The 17186-nt window shown below is 37.6% G+C and overlaps 1 protein-coding gene across 2 annotated transcripts in view; it reads left to right on the forward strand.

Moving 5' to 3' along the window:
- Nucleotides 1-6828: 6828 nt before the first annotated feature.
- The window catches only part of LOC109239620 (pentatricopeptide repeat-containing protein At5g04810, chloroplastic), a 14254-nt gene continuing 3896 nt past the window's right edge, over nt 6829-17186 (forward strand). Inside the window, exons 1-7 of one of the 2 annotated variants that reach the window (XM_019406208.1) lie at nt 6829-7759; nt 10155-10282; nt 10936-11076; nt 12261-12347; nt 12582-12735; nt 14637-14696; nt 15457-15885. In XM_019406208.1, the coding sequence (XP_019261753.1) occupies nt 6848-7759; nt 10155-10282; nt 10936-11076; nt 12261-12347; nt 12582-12735; nt 14637-14696; nt 15457-15885 (1911 nt within the window). In that variant the 5' untranslated portion in view covers nt 6829-6847. The remainder of the gene's footprint in view (nt 7760-10154; nt 10283-10935; nt 11077-12260; nt 12348-12581; nt 12736-14636; nt 14697-15456; nt 15886-17186) is intronic. The other variant, XM_019406209.1, reaches the window with a different exon arrangement.

The following is a 17186-nucleotide window of genomic DNA, read 5'->3' on the forward strand; positions in this document are numbered from 1 at the left end:
AAGTAGTTAACCATGCAACCCAATCATAGGCGGTGGGACTCTCCCACTTAGCTTGAAGCCACTGATACACAATCCCCGGAATTCACCAGTATTCTTTATCTCATATTGACATAGATCTAGCACAACCATCCCGCCGAATTCTTGAAATCTTTCTATAACACCATTTATGAATACTTTGAATCGTTAACCATGTTCACATGATCGATCTCTTTGCTGCATAACCAATAAAATTCTTCGCAGAAGCTTCGCCAACTATGCGACCGCTAAGCTGCTCACAGGGATTAACCCACCTGAGTCCGAGCTCGCTCTCTAGTTGCACAAGTCCATTCACCCCTCGTGGATGATTTGCGGCAACATCCTCCCAATTCAAAGTTATGTTGTATCCTTCTTCTTTTCCGGCAGCTCCTTCCCGTTGTATCAAATCTCCCGCTGCATAATAGCCCATACTTAAAATTAAATCCGTAGACCCCAATCACCAATCACTAATATTCTCAAATCACTCCAAACTCTCCTTAAGGTACGGGTCATCCCACTGCAAGCCCATGTGCAACTCCGCCACTCTCCCACTTTGGCGGAACTCATCCCCTTAATCGACTACTCGACCTTTGCTTCTTACACTTGGCCTTCTAGAAATTTTAGCCATCACCTGACACTTCCCACATGTCTATCCCCATCCTTTGTTGCTCAGTTGTTGCCTTAAATAAAATCTATTTTCGTGGCACTAGAACCCACGATTGCTGCTAACTTTACACCCTTTGAAAGATCATCTTTCTCATACCGTCGACATTAGAAACACCGATTCATCCCCGAACTACCGCACCCTGCAATATCTGACAGCCGCATTTTCGATACTATCTCCCAATAGCTTGCCCCAAAGGCGAATTGTTGAAGGTCATAACACCGGCGAGCTTAGTACATTCGACAAGGACAAAGACACATCATCATGGATGAGAATTCCTCCACGCTCGCAAATACCAAGCCTCGTTACTCCATCATCGCAAATCTCTCCATCATCGCAAATCTGCACATTCTTAGTCCGATTGCCTTTCCCCTGCCGGAAGTAAAATACTGAATCTCTGAATCACACGCTGAGTAAACTTCCTTTCAAGTCATTCACTGCCCCAACACGCAGGCAAACATCCTACCATCATACCAATGCTGCGGAACAATCGTTTATAGCATCATGGCAACATGTGCCTAGCCTCAAAGCTCTCAGAAGTACCGCTACTGAGCTGAAACGAAAGAATATCCTTTCACAAGGCGACAATAATAGCTTAGACAACTACACAGAGAGAAACACCCCGTACTGCATCTGTAGTACCATTACGGTTCTTCAATTCTCGATTTATAACAAACGGCTCGCGTCGCGTAAGATTGAGTAGGAATGAATTAAAGGCATACGCCTCCAAGGATCAAATCGCACGATAAGGAATCAAGAAGGGAAGTACTCCTAACAGTCCTGCAGCCTCCCGAGGATAAATACAGACGTCTCCATACCGATCCACGAGACTCTACTAGACTTGCTCATGACTCGTGAGACCCTAGGAACCTAGTGCTCTGATACCATGTTGTCACGACCCTAAATCCACTAAGAGGTCGTGATGGCGCCGGACACCGCTGTCAGGCAAGCCAACTAAAATACTTAATTAGATTCCAATTTAGACAAATTTTGAAAACTCATATTTTCCTCCTAATTTCGTAAGTAAAGAGACAACTGCTTCAATTTAAATTTAATAATAGGCAATTAATACAAAATACTTCAAACCATCCCAGAATCCGGTGTCACAAGTGCATGAGCAATTTCTAAGAAATAATACAATACAACATCCGTCCGGAATACAATGGACAGAAAGAAAATACAATTTACTGGAAGGGACTTTACTAGCTGCGGGCTGCCTTGAATAATGCAACTCACCTAGTCCCTGAATCATCAGTGCTGCTACGCCCAGTAGGCCACTAGAGTTACATATACCTGTGCAACATAAATGCACAGAAGTGTAGTATGAGTACGAAAACAACGTGTACTCAATGAGTATCCCGTCTAATCTCGAATAAGTAGAGACGAGATGGTCGACTTCAACACTTACTAGTGGTCCAATAATGATGTCAATAATACATTAAATCGTGAATTTCTATAAACATGATATTAATCCAATAGAAGGAAACAAGTAAACAATTTTTTCTTTTTATAGGAAACTTTCCAAAATTCCTTTTCATTATTATCCAAATATTCTCAAGCCATGAAGAGGCAATAACAACTTTAATAAAATTCGAGGTAGCAATACAAGCATGCGCAACTCATGCCGAGGTCGACGGCCCGTTCCAACAGAAATGTAAACTGTGCACTGCCGAGGGTCGAACGGCGCGAACCATAGATGCATCTATTTAATCTGCCGAGGCGTTCGGCCCGCTCCAAAATTTAAACACACACAGACAGTCAATCAAGAGTCCACACGGAGCAATTATCCAAAGAAAGTCAATCCTCTTTTAACCATTTAAGAAAAATGAAGTTTGATCCTTTTAGAATTTATTTACTAATTCAATGTGATTTAAGCAATTCAAGCTGTCAATAAGTTTACAAATAATCCAAGTATAACATGTTCTTGGGTCCTAAACTACCCGAACAATAGCACAATAGTAGCTACGCACGGACTCTCGTCACCTCGTGCGCACGTAGCCCCCCCACAAACAGGAGCATATAACCAATTATTTTACCTATGGGAACAATTCCCTCTTACAAGGTTAGAAATGAGACTCACCTCGCTCCAAAGCGCACTCCCAATATCAAGAACAAGCCCAAGTCCTCAAATTCGGAGCCGAACGATCTCAAACTAGTTAAATGAAGTAAGAACTAATTAATATAAGCTCACAAGATCGAATTCTAACTATTCAAGCCATTTCCCAACTATTTACATGAGTTTCCTAAATTCCAACCCCGGGCCCACGTGTCCGGGTTCCGAAATTTTTCGAAGGAAGTCGTTCTCTACTACTTAAGGATCAATAATATATGAATTCTAGTTCATTTCATAACAAATTTCGTGGTTAAATCTTAGTTTTATTAAAACCCTAGGTCTAGCTCTAACCCCTTTGATTTTACCAAGTTTTTGGTGTTTAATCTACCCAATATACATGTATTTAAACTCAGGATGAATGGAAATATCTTACCTCAAAATGTTATGTTGAAATCCCCTCTTTGGAAGCTCAAATCGCCCAAGTGTAGAGTAGAAATGAAATAAATGCTCTAAGTCCCGTTTATAAAACCCATGCCCAGCCCTCTGATGTCGCAATTGCGACACCAGGCTCGCAATTGCGACAATTCTATCGCAATGCGAACAGCCCCCCTTTCCTGCCATGATCGCAAATGCGATGGAGGGGGTCGCAAATGCGAACACCCAGGGTTCGCAAATGCGAAGAAAGGCTCGCAAATGCGGACACCCTGGGTTCGCAATTGCGAAGAAGAAGGTCGCAAATGCGACTACCGCCCAGCCGGTCCCAGTTCGCAAATGCGATTCCCCCTTCGCAATTGCGAGTTCGCAATTGCGATGGCCTTCTCGCAATTGCGAGACCTGCAGCAGGGGCAAAAATACCAGAAAAACTTATATGTTTTTCCTACCTCCAACCATGCCCGAATCTCACCCGAGCCCTCGGGGTTCCACTCCGAACACTCACGCAAGTCCTACAACAATGTGCAAACTTTCTCAAGCAATCAAATCGCCTAATTAACACCTAAAACCACGGATTTAACCCCAAAATGCATGAAATCCTCAAGAACATCCAAATTCCTATCTTTTCAACCGAACGTCCGAATCACGTCAAATCACGTCCGATTGACCTCAAATTTTGCACTCAAGTCATATTTGACATTACGGACCTACTCCAACTTTCGGAATTGGAATTCGACCCCGATATCAAAAAGTCTAACTCTCAGTCAAACTTCTCAAAAACCTTCAAATTTCTATCTTTAGCCAAATGACTTCAAAATGACCTACGGACCTCCGAATTCACTTCCGATCGCGCTCCCAACTCCAGAATCACCATACGGAGCTATTCCCGGACTCGGAATCCCAAACGGACATTGATAACCCTGAAATGCACTTGAACCCAAACTTATGAAATTCCTCCAAAATGCTAACTTCCACAATAGACGCCAAAACGTTCCCGGGTCTTCCAAAACCCGATCCGGACATACGCCCATGTCCGAAATCATCATAAAAACCTGCTGGAACCTTCGAATCCCGATTCCGAGGTCTTTTACTCAAAAATCCAATCTTAGTCAATTCTTTCAACTTAAAGTTTCCGAAATAAGAATTCTCTTTCCAATCGACTCTAAACTTCCCGAAATTTAATTCCGACCACACGTACAAGTCATAATACCTGAAGTGAAGCTGCTCATGGCCTCAAACTGGTCAACGACGCGCTAGAGCTCAAAACGACCGGTCGGGTCGTTACACTTTCTCTTTAAAAGAGATATTCACCATATGGATGTTGATGAATATGTGGTAGTACCAAATTAATTGAGAGCTCTGGAAGAGCCAATTATTACTATTTTGGAGAAACACAATTGATTACCAATAAGGTATTGTGTTGTAGTAAGTCTCAAAGAAACATATTCAGTTTCCAAAGTATACGCGAAAGTGATTGATTATACTGAGACTATAAATAAAGAAAAGATTTAATATCTTTTATTACTACAACTTATAGCGGGGTAATATGTATGTGAAAAGCTACCCGCTTTATTCTCTAGTTTGTACTACACAAATAAAAGAATACCACAATAAGGTGGATATTTATTGATATAAAAACCCATATCATAGTAAACTTGGAGCTTATTGATAATTGCACACGTCATGGCGTAAATCTGAAGTTTATCAATATTGATAATTTATTCAGTTGGCATAATTGGTTTACCCATATCAATTTAAGTATGATGTGCAAAAATAAAAGAGAATTCACATGAGCTAGAAATATCAAAGGTGAATATAGGCCCATTCACCCGCCATGTATACCACATAAGATGCATCTATGAGATAGTTACATGTGCAATTATTATTAACCCGCAACCTGGCCGGTGTATGCGAGGTAACTTGCTCATTAATTTAATTTCGAGCATAATTTCCAGATTTCTTATTCAAGATAATTTATCTTGATAAGTTGGTTTACATCACAGTTGGTTTAGCAAAATGATTTATTGAGTGCCTCCACTTAATAGCTAAACTATTGCTTATGAGAACAAAGTTTTCTATATCAGTTTGATATACGTTGTATACCAAAGTATATTATTTTCTCCCCTCACAAGTGGTTCAGGGTCAGAAACCAAATAATTCCATCTTATTATTATTGATGTGCGGTGTATATTTTGATTAACACCATAACGCACAAAGGTGGATTCTCAAAGTTGAGGTAACAAGTTAGTTTTTCTAACATGAAGGGAAGACAAAAAGTTACGTGGAATAAATTATCATTTGTACATCTAGATCCTCGAATAAGATAATATGAACTTGAAGTTCATAAAAGATAATTCATCTGCAATATATTGCAAAGCATGTCGGACGCATTTCCTGACCCAAAGAAAGTAACTATATTCTCATTGCAAATGCTCCCATTAAGTCCTAGAATGACAAAGTCTATGGTAAGGCTAAAGCGTATAGACAATCGGTTTCAAATAAACTTCTTGATAAAGAAGATGAGCAAATGATCAAAATAATCACAATAAAGGAGGCAAATGATCTAGAAGATCACTATGACATAACACTTCATGAAATCTCATGAGAGATTCAGGTACCTGAATATATGAATGAAAAGATCTCTATGTTAATGGTATAAAGTCAATGGTATATGCAATCAGTTTTCGATATCTTATATGTCTAGCATGACATGAAAACTTGATATGCATATAATTAAAGTCTATTATATGGCTTATATGACTTAACTTATATGATAATCCTTGAATGATTTAAATCGCTTGAAGCATATACAACTCTTGATCTTGAAGTACCACTTCCTCATTGCAATTTGTGCACAAATGTATCTTGCTATAACTATATGCATGATAATATGATAGCAAGAGTTTTCACCTGTATGTGAAGATATTGAACTGACGATTCCAACAAGATCATATGAAGACAATTCATCTCTATCAAGAATGATGATTTCAAGGTGCAACATATTCATTCAAGTTAATATGATTGATTTATTTATCAAATCTCTACCAAAGATCTTTTGAGGACGGTGCACAAGATTGGAATGCAAATGCTTAAGGATGTGAATTGATGCTCTCATCAGGGGAGATAATACGCGTTGTACTCTTTTTCCCTTGCAAGGTTTTGTCCCACTGGGTTTTCCTTGCAAGGTTTAACGAGGCAACCAAAAGACGTATTGTTAGATATGTGTACTCTTTTTCCTTCTCTAGATTTTTTTTCCCACTGGGTTTTATTTTAGTTAAGGTTTTAACGAGGCACATTATCGCTTGAATAGACATTCAAGGGGGAGAGTTATAAATAGAATTGTATTTATGGTGAATGTCTATATTTAGAGAGATTCTAGGGTTCGTTGCTTGGTGGCTAAGTTACTCTCTCCCTATTAATAGAGGGTTCTATTTTATTGTAATTCATTCAAAAATTCAAAAAGAATTCTTATCTCTACTTTTCTCTGTAATACTCTTATTCTTGTTTTATTGTTTCATAACAAAAAAACCAAAAGTTGGGTAATAGGGACTTTAGCTTTTAGCTTAAAAACTACTCGCTCTTTGGTCGTTAAATTAGCAAACAAATTACCAAAATTGCCCCTGAACCAACACAAACCATGTTAACATTATGAAAACTCAACACTGTAACAAGTTGGAGTTGAGATGATAATGGATAGTACTACTCTCTTCTCCCTCTCCCCCACCGCACACTACTCTCCAACTCCACCACCCTTCACCACCTCCATTCTCACCGGAAAACACCACCCCTCCGCCACTTCCACTTCCATTCTCTCCCTCAAGTCATCCTCTAACGACTCCTCAGATAAACCCACCACCTCCTACTCCTCCACCAGCCTCCGCCGTCCCACAACCAACAACAACAAATCCCTTAACACCCCTCTTTCTCAGAAGCTTGAATTTACTAAAAACCCCTTAAAACTTCTACTTAATTCTCCCCCTGCCACTTCACCGCCCCCACCGTCCCTCTCTAACAAACTTTGGTTATCCAATAAACTCTCACCACCCCCACCCCCACTCCCACCTCCACCCCCACCACCTCCGCCGCCGTTAGCACCTAATGAGAGTGATTTGGACTATTCAGATGATGAGGAAATGCAAAAAAGTAGTGAATTTAGAGAAAAAGGTAAAATCTTTATAGGGAATTTACCATTATGGGTTAAAAAAAAGGAGCTTGAAGAGTTCTTTAGGCAATTTGGGCCAATAAAGAGTGTGATTTTAATAAAGGGTCATCATGAAACAGAAATGAATAAGGGATTTGGGTTTGTGATATATGGGGGCTCAAGCTCAACTGCTGAAAAGGCGGCAATGAAGGCTGTGGAGTTTGATGGGGTTGAATTTCATGGAAGAGTGTTGACTGTTAAATTGGATGATGGGAGGAGAATGAAGGCGAAAACCGAGGAAAGGAAGAGGTGGGTGGAAGGGGAAGATGATGTGGAGTATAGGTCCAAGTGGCATGAGGAGAGGGAAGGGTCAAGGAGGGATTTGAGGAAGGTTCTAGATACAGAGCCAGAGAATTGGCAGGCCGTGGTGCGTGCTTTCGAGAGAATCAAGAAGGTATCATGCTTACTGAGATGCCCTTAATTTACATTTGCTTACAATGATGTTAGCACCTTGAAGTGTAATTCCAGTAAGGTTATAAGAAAACAATGAAGTAAGATAAAGAATTGGAATTCTTATATGTGGTATTGGATTAGTTCTAAAAGCACGTTTAGTGCTAAATATGTGTATACTAATGTGTTTTGCAAATGAGGATGTGAGAGTCTTCGGCCTATTACCAAAGCTATAAAATTTTAGATTTTGCGAGAGTGACGGAGGTTGCGAGCATGTTTCATAGGTAGAACAACAACATGCCCAGTATTATCCCACATCGTGGGGAGGGGAGGGTAATGTGTACGCAGACCTTACCCCTACCTTTGTGAAGGTAGAGAGGCTATATGTTCCATAGGTAGTGCATCTTTTTAACTTGTTTCATTTTCTTGAGCCTTAGAGAGTTTATTGATTGACTCTTTTCTTGTGCGGGAGACTTGGAATTTCGGCAAACAATCATTTTGAAGCTCGTCATGCTAATGATGCTACCATTATTAGGCTACAAAACAAAGGGGTTTATTTTCACTGTTGATTGAATTTTGGTGACACCAAAGAATGTCCAATTGTCTTTTCATTTTGGTTGTTGTGCTGTGGGAACTATTATTGGATCACTGTTATCCGAAAATAGTAAAAAAGCTCTAAGGTCTGTTGGGGCGTTAAAGCGAAAAGTGCAAATAAAGCGTGGGCTTTAACGAAGAAAGGCGCAAAAGGAGAAAAAAATACAAATATGTGTGTGTAGTCCAAGACTAATAATTATAAGCATGAATAACAAATATATGGACAAACAAATTGAAATTTTTTGCCATAAAGTGAAATATCAAATTGTTTAGTTTTGCCTCCGACGGACACTCATTATCAAGGAAAAGTATACCTTAGAGCCTTGATGACGAGGCGAAGCGCTCAACATGTTTTGTGCCTCGCTTCAGGGCTTAAGCGCGCCTTTGACAACATTGTTTATTAGTGTCTTGTATTTGCCAAACTTTTTTGTTGAACAGAAGGATGCGGTAATGTGTAGTGGTGTTCAGAACAATGTAAAAAATAAGCATCCAAGGATGTGGCCTAGTGGTCAATGAAGTTGGTGCAAATTTTAGGTATAAGGGTTCAATGTCCAACATAGACATGGTGATATAAAGTTTCTAGGCGATCCACCACCTCCTAAGCACTGCTACATTTGGTTCTAAAGCAAGTCCAAGAGTACTGGAAACATAATTACATAAGTGTTCTCAAATGCTTGATGCGATGATCATTTTTTTTTGGTTTAATTATGTATGTTAGTTTTCAGTTGCCTCTTGAAAGATTTTCTCAGTTTTTTTTCTTATGCAAGATATACTGCTCCATTGAAACTTACTAATTACTGCTTTGTCCTGCATTTTGTGTCCCATTTTCCTCTCCTGGGTTACCAAAATTGGCGTGTCTTTTCTTAGATGAATTCTTCTTTCATGCTTTTTTGTTCTTTTACAAGATTATTGGCTTTTGCATCTTTTCGCATGAGGTTACGATTTTAGAACAGTAACTGTAGCATTATGTCATGACCTACTCTTTTATTAAACTCTGTGAAAATGAAAGGGAACAAACAATTTGTGACTGATGGAGAACTCACCAATTATACGTTCATTGAGATTTATACAGATTGCTTCTGTCAACCCATATGCTTTACCACATCTTCCTTGTCACCTAACATGCCTTTAAGGTTTGACAGATCAAGAGATACCTCACTTTTTTTACGGGTATTGTTAGTAGGTAATAATTGGTTGAGTAAGTTTGATAATAGAGGCTGCTTTATATGCATATTTATGAGAAAGTTGATGCCGGAACTATCATACTTGATGGATTCCATCAGTCTTAAGACTTAATATTCTGGTTGTACAATTGAGCCACTTCGACAAATTTTCGATTAATTTTTGTGTCAATGTTGTAGCTTGCCCATCAAGATGATACTCCATGCAAGCCATTTTACTCTTGAAACTGTCGAATGTTGTGTAGAGTAATATTATAAGTAGAATGGTGTCCAACATTTTGGACTCCCATAATAGAAAATGTATTGTATAAACGAGGATACGGGGATTAATATTTTTGAAATTATGTTTTTCTCCATCAATGCAAGTTTGTTTTATTCATTTGATCTTTTTATTGCTTATCTACTATCTTCAATGTGGCTATCTACTGACAAAAAGGTCACCTTTATATTTGCTATATTCTATAACTGTTTGTCTCATAAGCTTCTCTTCTATGAAAGTACTGGATTATACTTGCGTTGACAGATACTTAGCTTATTTATACTTGAAATGGATGAAGAACAGTTATGCTTCTGCAGAGCTTTTGACCATATTTTTTCAGAGAAAGTGATACCTTCTTTTTGTAGCCATCCAGGAAAGAGTTTGGTTTAATGGTGAACTATTATGGAAGGCGTGGTGACATGCATCGTGCACGTGAAACCTTTGAAAAGATGCGTGCTCGAGGTATAGAGCCAACGGTTCATGTATATACCAAGTAAGTTCCCGTGCTAAACTGTTGCTCAGTTTTAATTAGTTTAATTGGGCAAGATGTTAACAGGAAATCACCTGCTCGACAACACTTATGAGCGGATATATTGAAAGTCAACATAATTTCAGTTTTGACATTTCTTTTCCTGAAGCAAAGGTAGCACTTATCTTGCTCTTCCTCTTCTTGTCTATTGCCACGGAGTGGGCGAGTAGCCATGATATGTAATCCTGGTGGAATTACAGTCTCTTAATAACTGTCTAGCCTTTTTTCTATTTTCAGCTATTTTAGTATATTTGGTTTTAGGTATATCTTTCCTAACGTTGAACAATTTTATTTGGAATATTACCTAGAATAGAAAATCTTTCCTTAAAGTAAGAGTCCTGCCTAGGGTAGGAGTTTAGTTGTAGTTATAAGTAACAATTATCCTCATTATTATTGAACAGTACTTTTTGAGATTTTCTCTTTCCCAAGGTTTAAAGATTTGAACATTAGTTCTCCAATTCCTTTATCAATTTCATAACTTCCTCTCTGTCGTTAATCTTATTTCTCTTCTTATTTCAAAAAATGAAATTTTCCTTCAACGCAATAGGTTATATTTATTCACTGCTCAACATTAGTTCTTCACTTCCTTTAATTTTACTATTCCATCTATATTGCAGCCTCATCCATGCTTATGCGGTAGCTAGAGACATGGAAGAAGCACTATCTTGTGTAAGGAGAATGAAAGATGAAGGAATTGAAATGAGTTTGGTGACTTACAGCATCCTTGTTGATGGATTCGCGAAACTGGGCAACATAGAGTGAGCAATCCACTCACCTCAAGTGTTGTTGTTCGCTTAGCATTAGTCTGATAATCTCCTCTTTCAAGGCTTTTGGATATGTTATAGTTTGAATTCGTGTTTCCTTTGAATTAATATGACGTTATGTGTTCATCTTGGTTTAGTAGTTGACCTTGAAAATTTTAAACTAAAAACTGAAGATTGTAAGTTAAAACTCAATCTTACGTCAATGAACAGTTTTATTGACTGAACGTTAAGTATTGAATTATTAACTGTGCGCAAACGCATTACCTCTTGAGCCGAGGGTCTACCGGAAACAGCCTCTCTACCCCCTCGGGGTAGGGGTAAGGTCTGCGTACACACTACCTTCCCCAGACCCCACTTGTGAGATTTTACTGGGTTGTTGTTGTTGCGTAAACGCATTACCTAGTATTTTGCTGGAGTATAGGAATGTAGGACGTACTTCTAGGTTTATACCTGACCTGAAACTTTGCAGTATATTACATCAAATTACTGCCAAGTACAACAGGCAATTGATTCCAACTAAACTTTTTTAGACGTGTTGAATTTTCAAGTATGAAGTTGTAGTTAATATAGTAATACATAAAGTGCCACCTTTTTAAAATTTTCAGTGCTAAATAGTTTTCACTAAAATATTGAATAGCATTTCAAATAGCACCTTGATGTGTAAAAGGATTTGAATTTGAATCGTTGAAATGATTTTGAATTACACTTATCATACATATCTATTTTCAAATAACTCAATAACCAATTTCAAGTGCTACATTGGCTAAGCCACACAAGCCCTTAGGTTTTGCCTTTGCTCAATGCCTTAGTCTTACACTGTGGGAAATATAAGAACCCTGTCTCAAACTGTAAGAACGGTTGCTACTTTATTGTGTTGGTAGCTCATGAAATATTTGAAATTGATAGTACAAAATGATATTGTTTTACGATATGATCTTGTTTATATTCTGGAATATCATGTCTGAGACTCTGATTTGAGGTCCATATATGGTACCTAAAAAATGTCTTCGATGCATAAAATGATAAAAGTAACTTTGGATTTATATATCCGTCTTCGCGCTCAAAGCTAGTTTTGTTCTATCAATTTCTTGGAGAAAATAGTTCTCTCAACTTTTGTTTCTGTACTTGGTTAAAATCCTTTTTCCTAATCTGTCATTTCTCTGTCATGTTTGTGGAAGAGCTGCAGAGCGATGGTTTAAGGAGGCTAAAGAGAGGCATCCAACTTTAAATGCCATTATATATGGAAGCATCATCTATGCTAATTGGTATATTTTCTTTGAATTTTGGCCTTTCCGCTTTTCTTTTAAGTTGGAGTTCATTATGGTCTTATTTTGTGCGTGCAATTTCAGACTTACTAACCATTTTGCTAATTCTCACTGTTAGCTGAAATTTTACTTCCTGAACCACTACTTTCTTTAGCTTTCCTGATTTTTCATGCACGTTTCTTTGATATCATTATGAGTTAATATGATCTGTTTGGTTTTTGAATGAACTGACAGCCAAACAAGCAATATGGACCGAGCTGAAGAGCTGGTTAGGGAGATGGAAGAAGAGGGTATTGATGCTCCAATTGATATATATCATATCATGATGGATGGTTATACTTCGGCAGGAAATGAGGATAAATGTCTCGTTGTATTTGATAGACTTAAAGTAAGTTTTAGAGCCTGTTTGGATTGGCTTATTTTAAGTGATTTTAAGCCATTTTGTAATGTTTGGATAAAGTAAAAAAGTGCTGTTAAGCACTTGTTTTCAAGCTAAAATGACAAAAATAAGTCAAAAGGCAAAAGCTAGAATTCCTAACTTATGCCCCTAGGGCCTAGCTCAAGTGGCAAAGGGTGGTGGATTTATGTCTTAGGTCACAGGTTCAAGCCCCTACACCATGCAAAGCAAAGCCTGGTATTTAAGTGGAGAAGGGCAGAGGGGCGGGCCAATTATCCACCGAGTTTCGAAGGCTGCGGTTGGTCCAAAGGATCGGCCCCAAATACAACGAATTGAACATATGGGTAAAAATTGTATAGGGTAGTATTTACTTTTTATCCAGCATTTTTAATGCTGAGCAAAAGTAGCCACTAGTTTATTAAAATTAATATGAAAGGACATTGTTACCCTTTCCTTCCCAAACGGAAATACAGTGGTATCACAGGTTGGATAGATACGCCATTTTCAGATTCTTTCCTTACTTCTACTTCTACTTGTTCCTTTTTCACTTTCTTTCCTCGAGTAAGTATTTCAATTCGTTTCTAGAATGTGACACTTTAAATGTTCATTTTCATGATCTGTATTCGTAGTAATTAAACTGTTTTAGAAGAAAGTCGTTCAAGACATATTCGAAGATTGGCTGATCTGGACATTAGGAAAAACTTTTGAAGTGCATCCTGATCCTATTCCTCCTAAGCCTTCCACCTAACTATTATTTTAAGTTCAAAAGTTAAGGACACTTGGTCCTTAACTTTGAGTTACAATTTCAAAAGTTAAGGATACTTAATCCTGAACTTAGAATTACAAGTTTAAAAGTTAAGGACACTTGGTCCTGGATTTAGACTAACAAGCTCAAAAGTTAAGGACCACAATAGGTCCTGAACTTTCAGTTACAAGTTCAAAAGTTAAGGACAATAGGTCCTGAAATTCTGAACTTAGACTAACAAGCTCAAAAGTTAAGGACACTTGGTCTTGAACTTACCGTTACCAGTTCAAAAGTTAAGGACACTTGGTCCTGAACTTAGACTAACAAGCTCAAAAGTTAATGACAATAGGGCCTGAACTTAGACTTATAAGTTCAAAAGTTAAGGACATGTAGTCCTTAACTTAGAGTTACAAGCATAGAAATTAAGGACCTGAACTTCGAGTTCCAAGTTCAAAAGTTAAGGACATGTTTGTTATCAATTCAAAAAAAAAAAAAAAAAAAAAGTTAAGGACACGTAGTCCTTAAGTCCTGAACTTAGAGTTACAAGTTCAAAAGTTAAGGACACTTGGTCCTGAACTTTATGAGCAGAAGGGTGTTTTCGTCCGGGCAGGTAAAGTTTATTAAAGCAATGGCTAAAGACTAAAGACATTTTAAACAGTGGCTTAAAAGTAAATACATGTGCTATTAGAGGCTAACCGTGCACTTCCCCCAACATATGGCTTGGTCAAATTTTATTCCGTTGACTACATAGAATTTAGTGAGAAATTGTCAACGTACAAACAGACTACATGATGTCACTGTTTGAGATGGTTTCTCCCCATATATTATACGACACATCAGCTATTGTAGTTTCTTTATTAAGAAAGGGAAGGGAGAACTGGTTGGAACCTTTCAGTAAGCGAAGGAAACTCTTCATACTGAAGAAGAAAATAGAAGTTTTTTGTCTCTTTTTCTTTTTTCTTAATGAAGTGCCTTTCCGACAATGCTTTTAAAAAGGAAAAATAGTGGAAAAGCCTTTCTGGGCAGTGTTTTGAATATGGAATTAAGCCTTTTGATTAGAAACCTTGTAATGGTCATGGACAGCTTTTTCTTTTTTTTTTTTTTATTGCTGACTTATCTAATATGGTACTGTAACTTCTTTTTGCAGGAGTGCGGATTTGCTCCTTCAGTTGTCAGTTACGGATGTTTAATGAATCTCTATATCAAGGTGGCTTATTGTCATCATTGTTAGTATATTTGTAACTTTCCTTGTTAGCATCTGATTTGTGCGTATCTTTCGTATGTCATTCTTGGTTCAACACATGTAACAGAGTTCATGTAAATAGTGGCAATGGCCAAAAAAGATAATTAGTTAAGCTTTGAGTTCGACCTCCCACTTAATACGTCAGGATCTGCCTTCTCCAAATCAAAGGTTTCAACTAAATGGCCTACTTAGCTTGTGGAATTTCTGAACCAATAAATTCTAGCAGCCATCTGGTTCCCTTAAGGTGCTGCAGACTAGAGTCTCGTGTATCAAGTCAGAGTTCAGTTACTAAATTGGATTGCTTGGTCATATAAGCTGTATTAGCGCCTTCTCCTTTACATTGCAAATCCAAAAGTATCACACTTCGCTTGCACGACTTATATAACAGGTGCTCATATGATAATTCTCAATTTTGAATTGCTTCCTCTCTGACTTTTACAACCTTCCTGGGTTTTTAACTCCTCAAGTAAAGAAGGGCAACGTCTAGCGAAGTGTTATTGGGTATCAATCCAGCGCCCAAAATTGGTATCTTAAATCATTTATTGTTCCATCTTTATCAGAAAAATGGTTTATTATTTCCATGAACTAAACCTATGGTAGTCTTGCAAGATGAAAACTTTAGCACATTTTTAGTTACTAATTACAGTATCTTGACATTGCTGATGAGTTGTCACCAATTTCATCATTCATTTGAAATTTGTAAATTGATTTTAAACCCTTGCAGATGGGTAAAGTCTCCAAAGCTTTTGAGGTCAGTGAAATGATGAAGCTGGCTGGCATAAAGCATAACATGAAGACATATTCCATGTTGATCAACGGCTTCATTTATTTGAAAGATTGGGCAAATGCTTTTGCAATTTTTGAGGATGTAATAAGAGATGGTTTGAAGCCAGATGTGGTGCTTTATAATAACATTATCAGAGCATTTTGTGGCATGGGTAACATGGACCGTGCTTTACGTATTGTTGAGCAAATGAAAAAGGAGAGGCATAGACCTACCTCGCGGACTTTTATGCCGATTATACATGCCTTTGCTAAAGCTGGAGCAATAAGAAAGGCACTTGACATTTTTGATATGATGAGAAGGAGTGGATGCATCCCAACTGTTCAGACTTATAATGCATTAATTCTTGGCCTTGTTGAGAAGCGTCAGGTAAATCTAAGTTCCATTGCATGTAGATAAACTTAAAAAGGTGGCGCTTATTTGTGTGTGACCTGTTACCTGTCCATTTTCTATAAAGGGCAATGGACATGGCACGTGTACTGAAGTTTTCAGTAACTACCTAAAAGACCAATTATGAACTACCAAATGCAAGATAAGTGTCGAAGTGTTGAATTTACATGAAAATACATTAACTTTCTGCTGTTACCCATTCTGGTAGGGTTGACCAAGAAGTATACTTAGAAGGAGTAGAACCAATCAAATGGAAATAAGTTGCTTTATCGCTCTGTTATGCATAGTAAACTAGCAGAGTTAGACTAAGATCTAAATGACCAATTCTAGCAAATGAATTCACATGCGAAATTGCTGATTCTACATGTCACTCTCGTTTTAAACTTGCTGCATCTACATATTAGAAAATCTTTCCACATATTCAAACAGAAAAAACTGATCTATAGCTGGAGTAGACGTGGCAGACTGTGGACATTATTAGCATGAAATATGGATGTTAAGGTCAGCAACGTTTGTGTTAGGTAATCTTGTAGAACCGAAGTTGAATTTGGCTAACCAAATATGCAGATGTTGGTGTCCTATTAAAACAACTAGTCGTAGTAAGCCCGTGCTGAACCCGGGCCCAAATTCAAGGCCGAAAAGTAATACATATAATTAAAAAGAACAATTTGCATTATGTTTTTAAGTTTTCACCAAATATCTTATTTTCCTCTTAAAAAACAATCGCGTGTACTCAAATTATAACCAAGATAAATTTCAAATCCACCGGCACGTTTTCAGTCTTGTATTCCTTGTGAATCCAGAATTGATATACCATATGTCATATTTAAGAGATTTGCTCAGAACTCGTATCAACACAACAAAGAAGCAAATCTAATTCCTTTATGTTTGAACTCACATGGCTTTAGTTTGTTGATTGCTACCTTTAAAATGCAAGGTTCTATTTTTATTTAGAGGTAAGATTAACGTGGACATCTAGTGGACATAATCAATATAAATATGGGGCTCATATTTTTACTTAGAGGTAACAATATCCCATATATTTATGATCAAAATATCTAGTTGATGTTGTATAGATCTTCGCTTTTGGACATTTGTTCCTTTGCGACATATTGTAGGATAGACAAATGTGTCAGTTTCAGTTTAAACTCCAAAAAAATCAAAATCTAACGATAATGATAATAATTATATACTTTTTGTAAAAGATCTTCTCATAATTTATAGAGCATAAGCTGTCCTAAAATATATATATATATATATAATATATATATATATATATA

The sequence above is a fragment of the Nicotiana attenuata genome, unplaced genomic scaffold (genome assembly GCF_001879085.1).
Source record: "Nicotiana attenuata strain UT unplaced genomic scaffold, NIATTr2, whole genome shotgun sequence".
In the NCBI taxonomy this organism is placed as follows: Eukaryota; Viridiplantae; Streptophyta; class Magnoliopsida; order Solanales; family Solanaceae; genus Nicotiana; species Nicotiana attenuata.